We start from the raw sequence: 18,888 nt of genomic DNA, 5'->3' as shown, positions 1-18,888 counted from the left end.
ATTATTGTGACCTTTTAATAACTAAAAATTATGTAATTGCTGTTCTTAACAAAAGATTAGTATTTTATTCTAAATATATTCTCAGAATTAATGAAAGATTAAGTATTACATTTTCATATTACTAACAGCTTCATTTTCTAGAATCCATAAAATCGTGTGTTCTAGGAAAGACACTGACCAAGAAATTTCCACCTTCTTAGAACATCTGCCTCAAGAGAGACGCAGGCTCACACCTTCACAACTCTGGCTCCAGCCGATAATACCAAAATTTCCACACCAAATTCTTGAAATTTCTTGTATTTATCCTAAATTACTATTTTTAAGTTACGACATTGATTAGTAAGAATGGAACAAATACATGGAAGAAACGTGAAATCGTCTTCCACCCTCAAAAGCCAGCTGCGACACCGTCAAGGTGCCACCAGCCGGCTGCGGCAGCAGCGCCCAGGCCGGACCAGGGGCCCGGCAGAGACAGACGAGGTGCCCGCCCCTCCGAGCCAGAGGCCGCGGGCAGAGTCTGCTCCCAGCCTGGGAGGAGCCTGCTCTGCAGCACGGGGAGGGGCTCCCAGTGTGCGGCCCCCACTGCAGCCACTGTCCCACCCATTCTTCTTCCCTGAGGCCTAAGCGTGGCCCCGCCCCAGGGTGAGCGGTGCACACTCGCCTGCAGGTGTCTCTCCCAGTGTTCAGACTTAGTGCCAGGAGCACAGGTGGGTCAGCCACCCTCCCCCGGGACCCTCCAGTGAGGACCGGCCCACTCACTCAGTTCTTGGGTCTGTGGACCAAGAACAACCGCCCTGGGAAAGCCGGTGCTCAGGGTCTCCAAGCAGCTGCTCCACCCCCGCCTCTCCTCCCCACGCCCAGGGGCAGCTGCTCTCTCTGGGCCATGCAGCCACCGCCCTTCACTCTTCACAGCGAACACGCTTCCCCAGCGTCACAGCAGGGGATACAGGGACACCCCCACCTGTGAGCCGCACAGCAAATAGGCAGTTCACGTGGACGAAAGGGACGGCTTAGGCTTCAGTATGAAAACGTCACCACAGCCGGGAGCGACACACGACCTCACCCACTTCAGTCAACTCGGCTTTTGCACTTACAAGTAAATGCCACAAAGTAGTTACTGCTTTACCTATCTGCGTTTCACCAAACTTCACAGACTGTCACAGGACAAATGTAACAACAGTGCTTGAAAAACACTGCTCTAAACTAACTGTGGATTTCTAAGTTATCTCAACAAATCAACATGTACCTATGCATAGAACAGGTTTGTTTTGTTTTGTTTTTAAGAGGCAGGGTCTCGCTCCGCTGCCCACGCTGGAGAGCAGTGGCATCATCACCACTCACAGCAACCTCGAACTCCTGGGCTCAAGGGATCCTCCCGCCTCAGCCTCCCAGGTAGCCGGGGCCACAGGTGCCACCATGCCCGGCTAATTTTTTTATTTTTTGTGGAGATGGGGTCTCGATATTGCCCAGGCTGGCCTGGAACTCCTGGGCTCAAGCCATCCTCCCGCCTCAGCCTCCCAGAGTGCTGGGACTACAGTGTGAGCCACCGAGCCCCGCCCCTTGCAACAGGTTTTTAAATATGGTCTTGATTTGGACTAAATTTTAAAAAACTACTCTATCTTCACATTTGCAGAACAGAACTGGCTTATCTAGAAATACGAGTATGTTTCAAATGCAAACAGGTTTAATGATACTGGTTAAGCATAAATGTAAAAGCTCCTTCCCAAACTACTGCTCCCACAGGGCCCCCGACGCCCACCCGGGCCGAGGCAGGGACAGCCCTGAGAGCAGCACAGCTCACCCTGCATTTCCACAGGAACTGGGAGCCAGACCGCAAACCAGGGGCACAGCCGGCCTGTGAGCTGAGACGTGCTGTGGTGTCTCACCTGCTTTCCCAACACGGACGGGGGCTGTGTCGGACAGAAAGGGGCGTCTCTCCCACGAGGCGCAGGGAGGCTGCGCCCTGACACGCCACAGGCTCGGCAAGGCGCGAACGTCCCGGACCCAACTCAGTTCTTATTTGCATCATATTTTGCACCAATAAAGGGCAAAGCACACTGCTCACCTTAGGTAACAATGATCCTGTCATTTTGAAGTCAAAAATTTTGAAAATATCAGACAATAATTTATTGTTCATCCATGGGTTTTTCTGAAAGTTGCACATCACGTCTTTCTTCCAAGTAAAACATAAGACCTGCCTATGGCTAAATTCTGTTCCCCTAAGCCCTAAAAACCGAAGCTCACACAAGTTAACACGATGGTAAAACACAAGAAGTCCGTGAAGTGCTTTTGGGCCGCAGCAGAGCTGCCGTGGAGACTGGGGGTTCGGCAGGTCCCACGGGGCTGGACCCTGGTCAGTAATCGCTACTTAACTTTTCTTGAAAAACAAGCACAACCTTCCCTCTGGAAGTCGTACTGAGAAGCACCGAGTGAGAACAAGACATAGCTTTGAGCAACACTTGCTGTTTCCTGATTTTTCAGGACAGTCCTGCCCTGGAGGGAGAGATCTCCCTTCTGGGGCGCAGCCCACGCTGCCCAGCAGGTTTGCTCTCGGTGAGCTGCCCGGCAGGGGCGTCACCGCAGCTCTGCTTACAAAAGAGTTTCAGGTGAGGAAATCACGGGGAGGTGGCAATCAAAGCACACCGCAGGGGCAGACTCCGTCCTCCTCCCCGTCCTCCCCTCCTTGCGAACCAGCTTTTGACTGCCAGTCGGGAGACATTTCTGGCTCCCTCGCAGCCCTTCTGTGCTGCTTTCACTCTGTGAGCTTCACCCCCCAGCCACACCTGGCTCTTCAGGACCGTCACTGCTCCACAAGACCGTCCCTCCACCTGCCGAGCTGCGCACAGTGCTAAGGAAATGAGCGTTTTCAAAACTAACCAAAACTTCCCTGAAATATGCTAGAACTTACCTAAAAAATTTCCTTTTGATATTTTATAAAACAGAGAAAGGCAGTATAAATTCACACCATGAGGAGGAAAAACAGTTAATCCAAGTTTCTTTAGCAGAAAACTAGGAAACAATTATAAGGAGTGAGCCACTGAGCCCCAAGCACCTGGGGAGCGAGGACGCCCCCACTGTCACTGCCCGGCTCTGCCCCATGTCTGCTACTTAGGAAACTGCATTTGCTCTCACCTGTCTACTTTCACAGGACCCACTGAAGAATCTGTGAAAGTGTAAAGACACAAAGATTTTACCATGTGCCCGAGCTAAATGGGCTTAAAAGCTGATCATTAGGCCGGGCGCGGTGGCTCACGCCTGTAATCCTAGCACTCTGGGAGGCCGAGGCGGGTGGATCGCTCGAGGTCAGGAGTTCGAGACCAGCCTGAGCAAGAGCGAGACCCCGTCTCTACTAAAAATAGAAAGAAATTATATGGACAACTAAAATATATATATATACAAAAAATTAGCCGGGCATGGTGGCACATGCCTGTAGTCCCAGCTACTCGGGAGGCTGAGGCAGTAGGATCGCTTAAGCCCAGGAGTTTGAGGTTGCTGTGAGCTAGACTGACGCCACGGCACTCACTCTAGCCCGGGCAACAGAGTGAGACTCTGTCTCAAAAAAAAAAAAAAAAAAAAAAAAAAAGCTGATCATTAAATGTGGGCACCGGGGACAAAGGAAGCGGGCAGACCTGGGGAGACACACTTGACCAGTACCTGGGCGGGCACAGGGCTCGCGGGCAGGGAGGCTCCCGCCACAGCATCCCACACGCTCCCCGGCCACCTGACGCACCTGCCCACCCTCCCCGGCCAGATGCCTGCAGTCGGCTCGGGCAGGGCTGGAGCACAGGTTCCCTCAGAACCTGTCAAACTGGCTTGAAATCTGCCGCCGGCGGGCACGGCCCCAAAGGGCACTCACTGATCTGACGCCAGGACGGGCACAGGTAAAGGGGGTGAGAGGCGCCTTCTCGGCAGGGCTCCCCGGGCCCCAGCACGGGCTCCTGGGCTGAGTAGAGGTCAGAAGGGCTCCAACCTTCCTGGGGACGAGCCTGATGCCCCGCTGCCTGCCTGCCCAAGGCTCAATGCCAACGAAGCCTGGGACACCAAACCCCCATGACACCAAACCCCCATGACATGACAGGAGCCAAGCAGGACCTGCCCTCACACACCACCTGCTCCCTGGCTGCACGCGTTATGGCCATTCTGGGACCGACGTCATTCCTAAAGCCTGCGGGTTAGGTGCCGTCCCCTCGGCCCTCCAGGCCCAACTCGGGAACTTCAGTCCTGACGGCCCCTACACAAGCCCCTGGGGACCCCGCCCCACACCCACTGCAGTTCACCTCAGGCAGACCAGGCCGAGTTCACGCCGGCCACGTGCTGCAGCTGCTCCGCAAACCAGCCCTGGGGCCCGGACCCCGGTGCACGGGCAGCCGCGCAGGGCAGCTCACGGGGCTCCACGCTGTCCTGCTCCTAGTGACGCAGGGGCGACCCTAGGGTGACAGATGCCCCTGCTCCCCCAGCACCTGCGGGAGCTCCACACCCCGTGCTGTGACACATTCGGGACAGAGGGCCGAGGAGCACACAGGTGGCGGCACAGGCCTCGACCGCCCCAGAGCACACACGAAGGCTCCACCTCCGTCTGCAGTGTTTCCCACAGACTGGCATTTTATTTGTGAAATCACCGTTGAGATGATGCTGTGACAGTAAGGCCTGAAGTTGCGGAAAGCAGCACCTCTCTGCGTGCCCAGAGCCGGGTGAGAGCTCCTCGCGCCGGCCGCTCCCTCCGCCCCGCTGAGGGGCTACCCCACTCCGTGGCGGGGACTTTCCTGGGACCCTCCCACCTGCACCTCTTCTCTTCAAATGGGCAACTTGACCTGGACACTCTAGCCTCAGCCCTGCCACGGGATCCAAGCTCTCGCCCAAAATAGAGAACAGAGAGAGTGACGGCCGGCACATGCCCTGCTCTGCGCCTGCCGGTGGCGCTCCTGGCCCTATTGCCTTGGCCAGCAGCAGCCCAGGGGTCCCTGGAAAGGGTTTATAGCTCTTAGGTAAGACACTGGGCTGTGAACCTGTGGGATTGTTTTCACTCTGGGATGGGACCCGACTGTGTAGAAGCAGTCACACGTCCGAGGGGCGGGTCCCTTTCCCGCCTCCCAGCAGGTCTCAGAACCCAGGGCCCTCGGGTCGCGTTCAGGCCAGGCCGCGCTCAGCACCCGCCGGCTACGAGACATGGGCAAGTCTCCTCTGCGTCCGTCCTCACTGCACCCGCAGGGAAACCTGGCGACCAGAGCCCGCTCCGCAGGCCACTTCAGACACCGCATGAGATGCCGTCCCTGCAAGGAAGTTCTGTTGTTCTGTGACAGTTGATACAAACGGTAGGAAATATAAATGTTCTTGCTTTCTCTCCCTAGTTACAGGATCAACTTCCAAAAAGTTGAGGATCAGGACAGAAAGCAATGGGAAGAACCTTCCCCAAAGCCGCGTTCAACACCACACAGAGTGAAGCTCACGTGCAGAGAGCAGCGGGCAACGGGCCACGTGGGTGTACGCGGCAGGGCCCAGGGGCTCGGTGGACACCCTGCGGCCTGTCCTCACCACCCCTTCTCCTCCCTCTGCAAGACGCTGCTCACTGAAGACCACCAGCCACAAACCCCCGGGCAGCAGCACTGTCAGCGTGGCTGTCGGGGACAGAGACAGGCAGAGGCACGGCCATACCTGTTCTCTGCCGCCCTGGCCTCAGGTCAGCCACTCTCCACAGGGCCTGCAACGGGCACCCTCCGGCTGCACCGCTGCCCTCCAGAGTGGATGGGGCGGCACAGGCAGACAGGTTTACGACTTCCTCAGGAAACGCCTTATCTCCCTGAGCAGGGGCAGGACCCTCACGCTCCGCAGGCTTTGCTGCGGTGCAAGAATCTGGATTGTGAAACACAGGCCACGTGCTGTGCTTCCAGGGTCCCCGTCCTGACCCTGCTAAATACGTGGGGAGAAGAAATAGCAGCGAGAACAGAATACGGCTCTAGTCGCCAAAACCCTGCAGGGCCCACACCGGTCTGAGCTGGGGTGTCGGGCAGCTGTCCTCACAGCGCTCCCCGCCCCCCAGCTCTGCTGCTGCTGCTGTTCATGGAGCCCCTGAGGTAGCAGGGACCAGCGCGGCAGGGCTGAGCCGGCACCAGGGGCATCTGCCCTGCCCAGGCCAGGGAGGCAGCACGGTCCCCAGATGGAGTCCTCTCTGAGGCTGGCCCAGACCTGGCTGTGCTCACGTTCCTCTGGGGCGTCTTATAAAGAACTTGGGGTGCCACCTCCTAAGGAGCTGTGGGAGGCAGCTGACAGGACATGAGCACGGTTGTGAAATCCGTTTTCCTAGTTCATTTTCCTAGTAAAAGTTGTCAAGTAAAGTGCTGGTGTAAATCTCGGGGTGACTCAGCCGTGGGCTCCCACCCCGTGATGAGCACTGACGCTGAGTCACCTCACTGCGGATCCACCTCTGGCTCCTTAACAAACCAGGAGAGAGGGAGCACCTGGCCCTCTCCAGTTCGGAAGAACTTCCAGTCCAGACACGGAGCATCACTCAACAACTTACTATGCTGGGGACACACTTATACATTTTTCCTAAGCAAAAAATATAAGACCCTGAAAGTTGGCCTGGACCCCGCTGTGGGGCTTGGCTGGGCACACGCACCCACCAAAACCCCATGCAGGAGCCGCCCCGGACATGGGGCCCCGCCAGCCACCGCTGGCTCATGGCTCTGGGGTCCTGGAGACCACATAAACCTGCTGGCTGCAGTTCTTCCCCTGGGAAGCCAGAGGAAGAGTGTGGTCCGCCTCCAAGCGTTGCTCGGAAGCATCTATTTACACCTCTCTGCTGAGCACCCAGCACTCGTCCGCACAGAGTAGAAAATTAAGCCCAGACAAAACCCAGCCCCTCAACAAAAGCAAACACCACCTGAAGGTTTCCTTCTCCATCATATCCACCACATTCCAGAAAACTCCTAAGGAGAAGGCTACAGACAGCCCAATTTCCAAAGTTCACCAGTTGGGGCCCGACGCGCCGACACGGGGGTGCACACGCCTCATCCCTCACGCGTCGCTCGTGCTCCTCCCACAACACCCGAGACCCCGGTCACCTTCACCGAGGACCCGCTAACCACAGGCCGCGCACTCTGGCTGGACAGCTCAGCCCCACAGGAGGAACTCGGCCCCGAGCTGCACAGGCTTCTCTCAGGAGCATCTGCCCTGCAGGGAGCCCCTCTTCCGCACACCCCCTACGGAGGGCACCTCACGCCAGACCCTCGGGCTTTACCTCGAAATCGCCGGCACGAAGGGCGTCAGCTCCTGCGGCTCGTAGGCACGCGCGAAGGACCAGCACACGTAGCAGGCGGCGTCCCTGACGTTGGCGCCCACGCTGCAGGCACCCCGCTTCTCCTCGTACGTCAGCGCCTTCAGGATCACGGGGACAGCTGGGCAGGAGACAAAGACCGTGAGAAGCGGCCACACGGGCAGGGCGCGTGGCTCCAAACGACCAGCATCTGCATCAGGGCACAGCCGTGGCGCCAAACAAGGCATGTGAGACGTGTGGGGTCACCCCAAAGTCACGGTGAGACGCACGGCCTTGTCAGGAAATAAACATGTGAGAGAAAAACAGGTGATCGTTCAAAGCAGGTGAAAAGGATTTTCAGAAGTTCCCCTGAAATGACATGGAGCAGTGAAAGTGCCTTCTGCACAGCTGGAACGCGGGGAGAGCCAGCCACGGGCTCGGCCTAAGGAGGCTCAGGAGACGCAGCCGCCACCAGGGAGGGTGGGACAGCCGTGGGGACAGCAGCCCGAGCCTCGCGGTCCTGGGACGGCGCAGAGAGCAGCTTGACAAGCTCCGCGCACAGGAGACCCGGGTCCCATGGACGCCGGGCTCTGCTCTGAGGGCTCAGGGGTGATATCCGCGTGCTCTGTTCTCTCAAATACCTGCAAAGTTAAAGGAACTCCAAGTACCTCACGAATTATCTTTCTGGTTCCATTTGAGAATGTGTCATTAAAGTGATCTGAGATCACACGATTTCTGACCATTTTAAGGCACGTGGTGAGGATACTGGCGTGCCTAAAGGAGCCAAAACTTTACTCACCTGTTTATTAGGTTCATGTATTTCAAGTACTTTGGAAAGGTTTGCTTATTAGAGACAGCTATGTCACTTAAAATAAGATATGTTACATTTACCCATTGGGTTTAAAATATTTAAGGAAATTTAATTTTATAAATGAACCAAATTTTGGCCAGGCGCGGTGGCTCACGCCTGTAATCCTAGCACTCTGGGAGGCCGAGGTGGGCGGATCGTTTGAGCTCAGGAGTTCGAGACCAGCCTGAGCAAGAGCGAGACCCCACCTCTACTAAAAATAGAAAGAAATTATATGGACAGCTAAAAATATATATAGAAAAAATTAGCCGGGCATGGTGGTGCATGACTGTAGTCCCAGCTACTCGGGAGGCTGAGACAGGAGGATCGCTTGAGCTCAGGAGTTTGAGGTTGCTGTGAGCTAGGCTGACGCCACGGCACTCACTCTAGCCTGGGCAACAAAGTGAGACTCTGTCTCAAAAAAAAAAAATAAAATAAATGAACCAAATTTTAAAAAGCCTCTTAAAAATGATCGAAGGAAAATGTAGTAGAAAAAAGCTTAAGGAAAAATGTATGTTGCAATTCAAAGATAAAACATTCATTTTTTTATGTCACACTAAATGAAATTTTCTGAAATGCCACGCTAAAAACTCCAATTTATTGATTCAAAATAGACAACTATGCTGCCATAAAATAAAACCTACTAAATAGCTCACACTGGTGCTTAAAAAATTGTTAAAATTAAAAATGTGCGAAATATGTATTCGTGAAGCCACTCCCGGGCATGGCGGCCACCTGGCAGAACTGCTTCTGCCGACCAGCATGGGACCCGACTGCGCCTCTGAGACGTGGACGGCCAGAGACGGCCCACGCCTGGAGGCGGTCAGCACAGGACCCAGGGCAAGGCCGCGTCCTGCCAAGGGTCCTGCCATGGGTCCTGCCATGGGTCCTGCTAAGGGTCCTGCCATGGGTCACGACACGCAGCAAGAGGTCTCCAGAGCAAAGCCGGGTGCCGCAGCCACCCTCCCAGGGCCAGGCACCCGCTGCAGAGACGGCCGCAGGATTCTCAGGCTCGCTGAGCCGGGTGCTGGCGCGTGGATGTGGATGTCACCCGAGACAAGTGAAGGCGGGGGGTCGACCACTGAGCAAAGAGAACAGAACGCAGTGCAACAGGCAGCGGCGAGACAGACGGAGCCGTGAGGAGCACAGCGCAGCCCAGGCCCGTAGGAACCAGCTCCACCCCAGAGCTGCACATAGCCCCCCAGCACCGACACCATTGGGGAAGGACCCTGCAGGTATGGGTACATGAGGTGCCAACTGTGTGCACACACCACTGTCGGCACAAAAATTACCTCCCAGAAAAACACACCCAAAATCTCAGGCAAAAAAATCACAAGAAACAACTGTAGGTCTATAATTATTATCCACCAATTTCTGCTCCAACTTTTTGCATCTAAGGATTTCTTATTCCACATGTTAAAATAAATGGCAAGAAAAAATGGACATGATTCTGTACAGTTTATTTATAGACATAGGGTGATGATTTTTAACGATTATAAACTTTTTATTTATGAATTTATTTAAAACTACATAAAAACAACTTTCTCCAAAATAAAGAGCTCAAAGATACTATGACATCCATCACGCAGGAGTGAGGACCTGCAGAAACAGCTCCTCACAGGCTCCTGGTCACGGGCACCTGCCTGCACAGGGGGCCCACCAAGGCCACCCACACCTGTCCGGGCCCTGCCACGCTCTGCTGAGGACGGAGAGCAAGGCCCGTCCCCTGCCAAGTCTCTCCCCCACTGGCGTGTGCCACGGCCCTGTCCCGCGCGGCTGCTCCTGCCCCGGCCACACCATGCTCGCCCCCGGCATGGCAGCCACCCCCCTTCTCTGCCTGCTCCCCACTCAGCCCCAGCAGGGCCCCCCTCCCTGCCCCCTCCTGCAAAGCACATCCCAGGGCCTCCCCGGCCCCCCGCGGGCCCCACGTTCCCTGTCCCATGAGAGGTCAGCGCTGGCAGCACCAGGCGCCCTTCACAGACGAGAGGCCCTCAAGCCGACCAGTGTCTGCCTCCGTCAGGCAGCAAACCAGAAACCACGCCCACGGCTTGGAAGAACATCATCGCTCCTCGAAAACGTCGGATGTTTGCCCGCTCAAAACGAAGCTCATGGTCAGGCTCACAGAGCTCGGATAAAACACCGAACAAACGAGAGAGCACCTCTGCGCCTGCCGCAGACAAAGTCACTAAATCTGATAGTGAATTTAAATTGATTATCTCAACTTGAACAAAACTAAACCTGTAACCCTTACAAGGTCCTCAGTTGTTTCCCCTGGAAAAACCCCAGCTCACCTGGAGCTACTCTTGGACTTCCCGCGCTGCCCACACTCACGCTCTGTGCGAACAGGGGGCCCACAGATGTCAGGCTAACAGGCTGTGGCACCTTCCGGAGAAGAGCACCGTTTACATGCAGCGTCACAGCCAAGCCAGGCTCCCCCAGAGGCCGCCGAGCACCCTGCCCAGACAGTCCGGGGAGACCACTCGGCAGCTCTACGCCTCAGGGGATCTGGACGCTGACTGCTGAGTCCCAATTTATGGGGCCACTGGACAAAATCAATTTCCAGACAGACAGTGGTGAGTGACAGTGGTCAGTCAGCACTTTCAGCGGCCACTTCTGCCTCCTCTGCACCTGGAAATGGCTTGGCGCTGCCGGGAGACGCCACCGAGGTGAGGACACAGACCTCCCACCCCAGCCCACCAGGGGCTGACCTGGTCGGAGGACCCGGTTTCTGTTCCCACGTCAAACCCTTTATGGTTCTCTATGGGGCCACTGTCCTTGGCCAGTGGGGTGAGCCAGCCAGGGGAGACACACACGTTACTGACTCGTGCCCACCAACGGGCACCTCCCTCGACATGCCGCAGCTTCCTCACAGCTTGACTGGCAGCTCCTGCGGGGAAAGCAGATGGCCCGGCGGGTGACGCAGAGGCCGACCCGGCCCACTTCTCTGCCTCACGGAAAAAGGCCAGTTCACGAGAGGGCTGCAGGCTGTGCCACTGGGTAGCCGCCTGGCCTTCCGCTGTCACACGGGTGAGCTTCTCCATGTGCTGCTGTCCCTCCACAGGCCTAGGTCAGAGATGCAGCGGGCAAAGGGGTCGTCCCATGGAGCCCCCGCAGCAGAGCCCCCGAGTCTCTGTCCTGCCGTTCTCCACGGGGAAGCCCCGACGAGGCCTGTGATGCTCCTCACAGAAAGGAAAGGAAATTGATTTGCAGAAAGTAAAAGCTCAGAAGGAGAGCGAGTGAGGTGACAGAATACGGAAAACCAGCCTGTGGGCTGATTCATCCCAGGCAGCAGGAGCTACAACCCGGGGGCGGGAGGACCGGTCAGGCCTGCGCCTGCACCTGCCGCTTCTGAGCGGGGCACACGGCACCCCGACCCTCTCCAGCCCCTTCTGTGTGGACGGGAAGTCCTGGGCCTCCAGCTCTGACACCCAGGGACCCAGACAACAGGGACAGACCAGCCTCGGTGGCCATGCCAGGTACTCAGGCAATCAAAAAGTTGGGGTGGGGGGAGTGGGCATTTGGAATAGAAACTCCTTTTTGCCCTAAACTTTAAAACTCATTATCAGACAGAAAAAAATTTTAAAAAACAACTCTTTCCAGATACAACAGGTTCAAAATAAGGAAACTATTCAATAGCTTTGAACAAAACCCTTTCTCATGGTTCCAATTACACACTGCAAATGCATGTCAAATATATAACATACCCCAGAGGGCTTCCTTTTGGCAACGCAGAATCCAGCAATGTAATCTAAATACCCTTCTCTCTAGACAGCATGTCATTTGTTTAACGCCAACCGCCTCAGGAAAAACCAGCCTCCAGGTGAGAGAAACGACTTAACCCTCCCAGTGCCGAGCTCCCCACTGTGGGGTCCACAGACTGCATAGAACCGGGGCAGGGAGGGAGCCAGGCCTTCTCTGCAGAGGCAGAAATCATCCACCCCTAGCAAATCCATGCACAGCACATCTTTGATAACTAGTGAGATTTACTAATGTTAGAAACAAACGTCACTTTGAGGCATAGACTTCCGCAGGTGTCCCTGGTGCAAACCACACCTTGCTGGACCTTCCCTGCTGGACGGGCAGGTAGAGAAGGGCAGAGCTGAGGGGCACACGGTGGGATGGGGGGGGCGGGAAGACGTCGCTCCTGGAGGAAGTGGAGACCTGAGCTGCTCCATCCCGGCCCCAGGGGCCGCGTGGGCAGGCCGTGGGCAGGGCATGGGCAGGGCGTCCTGGCCCCACGCAGACCCAGAGCCCGCGAGGAGCCAGGGCATGAGAGCCGCGGCTTCCCAGGAGCGGGCGTGGCTGCCCCCGCAGAGCTTCCACCTCAGCCCCAGCACAAACAGCCATCATACCTTTCTCAAAAATGCGGTCCAACTTGCTCAGAAAAACGCCAACGCCGAGTTGGCTGGGGGCAGCAGGAAATGACGGACAGAGGATCTGCTTCCACACACATCTGGGTTCCCAGTTCCCACAGGACATTTCAGAAAAACTGTCCCCAAGGCCCTCGGGTCTCGGCAGCTGGTCTCGTGTCTGCGGCCCCCGTGACTGCACAGGGAAACAGACAGGCATGCGGCCTGCCCTCGGGGGGTGAGGGACCCCCCCCCACAGACACCGGGGGACCCGCCAGGCCTCAGCTGCCTGCATGGTGCCCAGGGAGTGGGGCGCTGGCACCCTGCTGCACCGTGTGGGTGGGGCCCTGGCCTGCTCCCCCCTGTCAAGCGCACTCCCTCAGCCGTGGGGAGGGGTCCCCCACAAGCCAGGCCCACTCTCTCCCCATAGGAAAGGCACACGCTGTGCCAGTCCAGGAAATTCTCCCACCCACCTGTCCCCTGTGAACCAGGAGCCCACTGAGCCCACAGGGCCAAGAGCCCCGGCTCCTCTGTGCAGGGGCCAGACAGACCACCCCCGGAAGGTGACCTGAAGATCATCTGCGTTCCCGCCATAGCGGGAGGGGCACTTTGGGCTCGAGGGGTGGCCATTACCACAACACACGCTAGCCCACACAGAAGGAGCAGAAGCCAGGCCACCCAACTGTCACCAAGCTCGGGACTTCACAGTCACTGGGTAGGAGCACAGAGTGTGCTGGCTGTGACAGCAGGTCCTACAGAACACAGAAGGCCAAGGGCACAGTCTGCTTGGGCGACCGCGACAAGGAAAGCCATGGGCTGGGACAATCGTATCACAGCAGGCTTTGTACTCTGCGGACTCAGTTTGTTTCTTAATGAAATCAAGAAGTTAGACCCCTCCCTAGCACTCTGGGAGGCCAAGGCAAGAGGATCGCTCGAGGTCAGGAGTTCAAGACCAGCCTGAGCAAGAGCGAGACCCCGTCTCCACTAAAAATAGAAAGAAATTATCTGAACAACTAAAAATATATATAGAAAAAAAATTAGCCGGGCATGGTGGCGCATGCCTGTAGTCCCAGCTACTCGGGAGGCTGAGGCAGGAGGATCACTTGACCCCAGGAGTTTGAGGTTGCTGTGAGCTAGGCTGATGCCATGGCACTCTAGCCCGGGCAACAGAGCGAGACTCTGTCTCAAAAAAAAAAAAAAAAAAAGTTAGACTCCTCAAAGACACCTGACAAAGTGAAATTTAACAAGCACACAGGAGGCGACTCGTCTCTTACCCACTCTCCTAAGGCAGCGGGGAGACGGCAACACGAAGGCCTCACAGCCACTGAGACCTCAGGGACAGCAGCAGTGGCCAGCACCCTCCTCACCATAAGGCGCCTCCTGAGAACAGACTCTCAGCACCACCCTGCAGAGGCTGCACGTGACAAGGACATCTGCAGGTTTAGCACCGAAGATGTTGATCTACTTGGCAGATACCGAGTGTGAACCACACAGCAATGGTGTGAGCAGCACGTGTCCACGAGCTCCCCCCCGCTGCAGAGCAGGCAGGGCTGAATCTGGCCCTGGCGCCCTCTGCCCTCCCCAGGCCCCGGCGGTCCCTCCAGAAGAGCCGGCTGTCCCAGAGGGGCCAGTGCTGCCGCTCCTCTCGAGGGGAGCCGTGTCCGAGCCCAGGGGAAGCCCCGGCTCTCCGGCCAGCACTGTGCTCAGGAGCACCGAGCAGCGAGCACTCCTGCCCCAGCACGGACCCCCATGCCGCCTGCGGAGCCCGGAGCACACCCTCGAGCACACTGCCTCGCACACGGCAGGTACAAAATTATTCTGAGTGAACAGGTGTTTCTCCTCCATTCTTTCTCCACAAACCCACACCACTTGTGATGTTTTTTTCCTGTCTCTGTACTCCCGCGTAACTTTGCAATGTTTCCAAACTGCTTAAGCCATTCCTCCTGGAAATATTTCCCTCACGTTTATCCCGAGCACAGTCCTCCTCCTGCTTCTCCGTCCCTGCAGCATAACACAGGGACGCCACTCTGCCCTCGAAGCCGAGTCTAACGTGGGCTGCTTCAGCCTCTCCTGGCTCTGCGTGCACAGTGTACAGTCTACGGCTCCAGAAGGAAAACTCTCTTCTTCCTCCCGAGCAGCCACCTGGCCTCAGGCAAACACAGTGAAGCACGTGCTCTGAGGACAAAGCCAAGGCCTGGACCCAGGGGAGGACAGCGACCAGGGTAAGCGTGGCCTGTTCTCACACCACAGTCCCCGGGCTCCAGGAAGTAACACACAGAGATTAAGATCCAGCCTTCACAGCTGCAATTTACAACATGAATAAGCCTCCCAAAGAGGCGTCAACGTGGGCAGCTACTTTCCACCTGGCCCCCACGGCAGAGCGGCAAGAAAGCCTCCGCCAGACACGCCCACCTCGGCTCCCATCAGCCCGGAGGGAGACGCCACCCAGCCACCCTGACGGAATGCCAGTCCTAGCCTGGGCGGCCACCTGGACTTTCACAAAGCTCCAAAGGAGACTGATTTCTCTGCCACCATGTGACCCGACCCGTGCCCGGCGTCCACATGCGCACATTGGTAGTTGGGCTGACTCACTGCTGGAAGATGGTTCCTAAGCTGGAAAGAGCTGGCAGAACATCACCCACTGTGCTAGTAGTAAATAAACCGTTTGCTCAGAAATAATCCTCAAATAGATACTATAACCTTCTACCACGACACTGAATTTTTAATTTTTTCAACACTAAAAACCCACACTTTGACATCTTTTTCTCTAAGATTTCTACTCTTTATGAATCTCCTGGGCCTCAGCACATTTCACTCACCCAAACCGTGACAAGGGGCCACTCCACCTGGCGCAGCACCCACACTTCCCACCTGGCACCTGCACGGCTCAGCCGCGTCCGCTGAGTTGCTGCCTAGTGGAGACACTTCCAGAAAAGCTCTGACTCTCCAAGCAAATATTATACAATATACTTTGCATAAAAAAAGACAGAAAATGAAGAAATAAGCATAAACCGGTACCCACAGTAAAAGACAAGACTTTTGGGTTTTGAAAAGAGTTGTCTTCCTCTTAATCACTTTAAACATCCTCAACTGACGTCACCTCACTTTCTAAAAGAAGCTGTAACAGTAACAGGAAACAGGCTCATCTGAGAATTCCCACACCGGGCCATCGACTCACTCCGTCCACAGGAGAAGTGACCAGGCACAGACACAGCTGGGAAAAGGGTCAAGACCCCACATCTTTGGAGAAAAATTTGTCAAAATAAGTCTTTAAAGTCACAGAATTGTCACTCCAACATCCATGGCCGACCGTGGTCAGGCCCGGTGAAGTGCTGAGGAGTTCCGGGCTCACCGGATGCGCGGCCCCGACTCGCGCTGGGACGTCCCTGGGTGCGGTGCTCCTGCCGTCACCCAGGACGGGCAGGCCCACCGCCCTCACGCGCCACCAGCCGGCCACATACCCCCAATCGAAGGAGCTCACCGTACGTGGCCCGGCGGGGCCTGCGGCAGCCGCGTCTGCTCATTCCACTGACTCAGGGACGTGCCGACAGCTGTCACCTGTCAGCAGCTCCGCAGCGCCCGGAGCCAGTGCCACCAACATCTGAACTGCACTTGCGATGGCCACGGTTTTATCAAAATTAAACAGGAAAACACCTAAGGCACCATGGGAAATCTGCCAAATATGAAAAACTCATGTGCACGTGACCACGTCGCCGCCCCCAGCCAGGTGCAGTGGTCAAGCCACACCGTGTGGGGCTGGCGTCCGCGTCCCAGGGGCCGGCCAGAGAGTCCAGATTGGGCATCCCGGCCTCCCCCCCGGGCGAGCGCAGACCCCTCAACCAGGCCCCGGGGCGAGCGCAGACCCCTCAACCAGGCCCCGGGGGGCGAGCGCAGACCCCTCAACCAGGCCCCGGGGGCGAGCGCAGACCCCCTCAACCAGGCCCCGGGGGGCGAGCGCAGACCCCTCAACCAGGCCCCGGGGGGCGAGCGCAGACCCCTCAACCAGGCCCCGGGGGGCGAGCGCAGACCCCTCAACCAGGCCCCGGGGGGCGAGCGCAGACCCCTCAACCAGGCCCCGGGGGGCGAGCGCAGACCCCTCAACCAGGCCCCGGGGGCGAGCGCAGACCCCTCAACCAGGCCCCGGGGGCGAGCGCAGACCCCTCAACCAGGCCCCGGGGGCGAGCGCAGACCCCTCAACCAGGCCCCGGGGGCGAGCGCAGACCCCTCAACCAGGCCCCGGGGGCGAGCGCAGACCCCTCAACCAGGCCCCGGGGGCGAGCGCAGACCCCTCAACCAGGCCCCGGGGACACGCTTCTCACAACAGCCCACCGCGTGAAGGCCAGGACAGCAGGAGGCCACCGAGGCGTGAACTGAAGCCCCTCCACAGACACCAGCGGCGCCACGGAGGCCCTGCGAGCACAGCATGGAAGGTCCCACCACACACGACAAAACTATTCCAGCACTTTCCGGATCGTCAAAGTCACGGGGAGCGGCATCGGCAAGGCCAGCCTGCCCAGCTCACGCTCTGTTTCAGAACTGTCCCTTCCCAAGCAGGTCCAAGTGACCGTTCTTTGCAAATTAAATGCCCTCAGGACGAGAGCCAGCCAGTTCCCGTCCCTCTGGCACTGCCAAAGGCCACCAGAGGAAGGCTCGGTAGGGGTCAGGGGCCCCCTGGAGCAAGGGCGCAGGGAACGCCCACAGCTAATGACACAGTGGCCCAAGCACAGCAACTTGAAAGCAGCAAAAACAAGCGTTCAGGAGGATGAAAGGCTTAACCAGGAAGTCAGGGGCCAGTTCTGCCTCTGACTCAGCCGTGGACTCCCGGCCCAGTGCCAGGTCCCGCTGCCCCACAAGGACAGCACATGAGCATTTCGGAGCCGGCAGGGCCCGGAGGACCACGGCGTCCACGACCCCTTGACCTGAGCTGACAGCCAAGGGCACATGGGGCACAGGAGGACAGAGGCTGAGGTCCGAGGGCCGGGGAGGGGCGTGTGTGCAGGTGATGTGTCATCAGCGCACAGCTAATGACAGTCTGTCCCCGTCTCTGACCAAGTCATCACAAGAGCCTGCTTTTCCAATCCACTATGTGCTGATGGCTCCCCTGGGCGCCGCCATGGACGGGCAGGACAGGTCATTCCAAAGGACCCCTCTGAGGCGAGGCTGGACAGTGTGTCGCAGACTGAGAACCCTCCCACAGCCATGCTGCCTGGCCGCCAGGCCTTGGCCGCCTGTTCCAACGACTCTTATTTGCCCAATTCTGAATTCTCGTTTCCGTCACTCGTGTGCACTCCGGGCTCACGCTTGGACCCTACACTACCCCTGAACCACAAAGCAACTCCCACAGCCCTGAAAGAGCAGCTCACAGGACACGGCACTCTCGCCGCCCCTGGACGCAGATCTGACGACCCCACCCAGGCCCCTGGGGCTGCGGCAGAGGCCCTGCAGCTGGGACCTTGCGGGTCGTGTGGCCCAGGCTGCAGGAGGCCCCCGTGCAGGCGCCTGCAGCAGAAAGCAGCGCCGGCGGCGCCTCCTCTCAACACGGCAGAGCCGCAGCTGGTCCACATGAGGCAGCCACAGGCAGCCATCCCTGTGCCATGGCCCTGCTGGCCCCCAAGGAGGCCCCAAGAGAGCCTCAACCCAGCTCCGCAGGGGCCCTTCACACCGACAGGCACTACACATACCGAGTGGATTTTTCTTGCACAGGAGGATCAGGAAAAATGAAACCAAATTCAAAGAAAACATGGGAATCGCACCCAGGCACATCAGAGAATGGCCCGGACCGTGTCCTGCGTCCAGGAGGCAGGCCCAGCAAGCGGCAGGCCCCGAGGAGTGTCGTCAGGAGAGAGTCTACTGCGCCCCCTTCGCGAGCAAACCTGAGGCTCGGGCAGCGGGGTCCCCAGCGGCGGGATCCCCAGCGGCGGGACCTGCGTGACCTCTCAGGCAGCTGCCGCACCAGCGTCGGAGCTGGAAAATCACTGAGGACGACAAAATTAGGAAAGTGTGGCCATCAGCTTAGGTGTAGGCAAAGGGTTTTTTCCAGGCAGAAAGATTTTTCATTGAAAGAGTCACAAAAACATTTTTCATTTAATAGCATAAATGTCATCACAGTGTCTAAAATAATAGCAAACTGCGTGGAAAGACACTACTTTCTGAGCACATGGTACAACCCAACAGGACTGTATCACTTCGTGTTCACGAATGTCACAGCTGTGCTTTGACCCAAAGTTTGAATTTCAACTTTTAAAAATAACAAAGATAAAATCACGTGACACAAAGAGAGAGGTTTTATAATTGATATGGCTCCTACAGCTACGTGTCAAGTGTAAGTTCCAAAACACATTCCATCTTGACGTGCTTCCTTTCCTTTCCTTAAACAATAAATTCTTTCATAATCTCAATTCCAACTAAGTATCAAATATTTCAAATCAAAAAAATTAACG

General features: G+C 57.0%; 1 protein-coding gene across 2 annotated transcripts in view; it reads right to left on the bottom strand.

Annotated features, from left to right (window-relative positions):
- TBCD (tubulin folding cofactor D) overlaps positions 1 to 18,888 on the bottom strand; it is a 128,964-nt gene that overhangs the window by 47,035 nt on the left and 63,041 nt on the right. For both annotated transcript variants that reach the window (XM_069483067.1, XM_069483066.1), the window contains one exon: positions 7,238 to 7,394. In XM_069483067.1, coding sequence (XP_069339168.1) covers positions 7,238 to 7,394 — 157 coding nt within the window. The remainder of the gene's footprint in view (positions 1 to 7,237; positions 7,395 to 18,888) is intronic.

Source organism: Eulemur rufifrons, chromosome 9, assembly GCF_041146395.1.
Source record: "Eulemur rufifrons isolate Redbay chromosome 9, OSU_ERuf_1, whole genome shotgun sequence".
In the NCBI taxonomy this organism is placed as follows: domain Eukaryota; kingdom Metazoa; phylum Chordata; class Mammalia; order Primates; family Lemuridae; genus Eulemur; species Eulemur rufifrons.
This window is presented reverse-complemented; position numbering and strand designations above follow the sequence as displayed.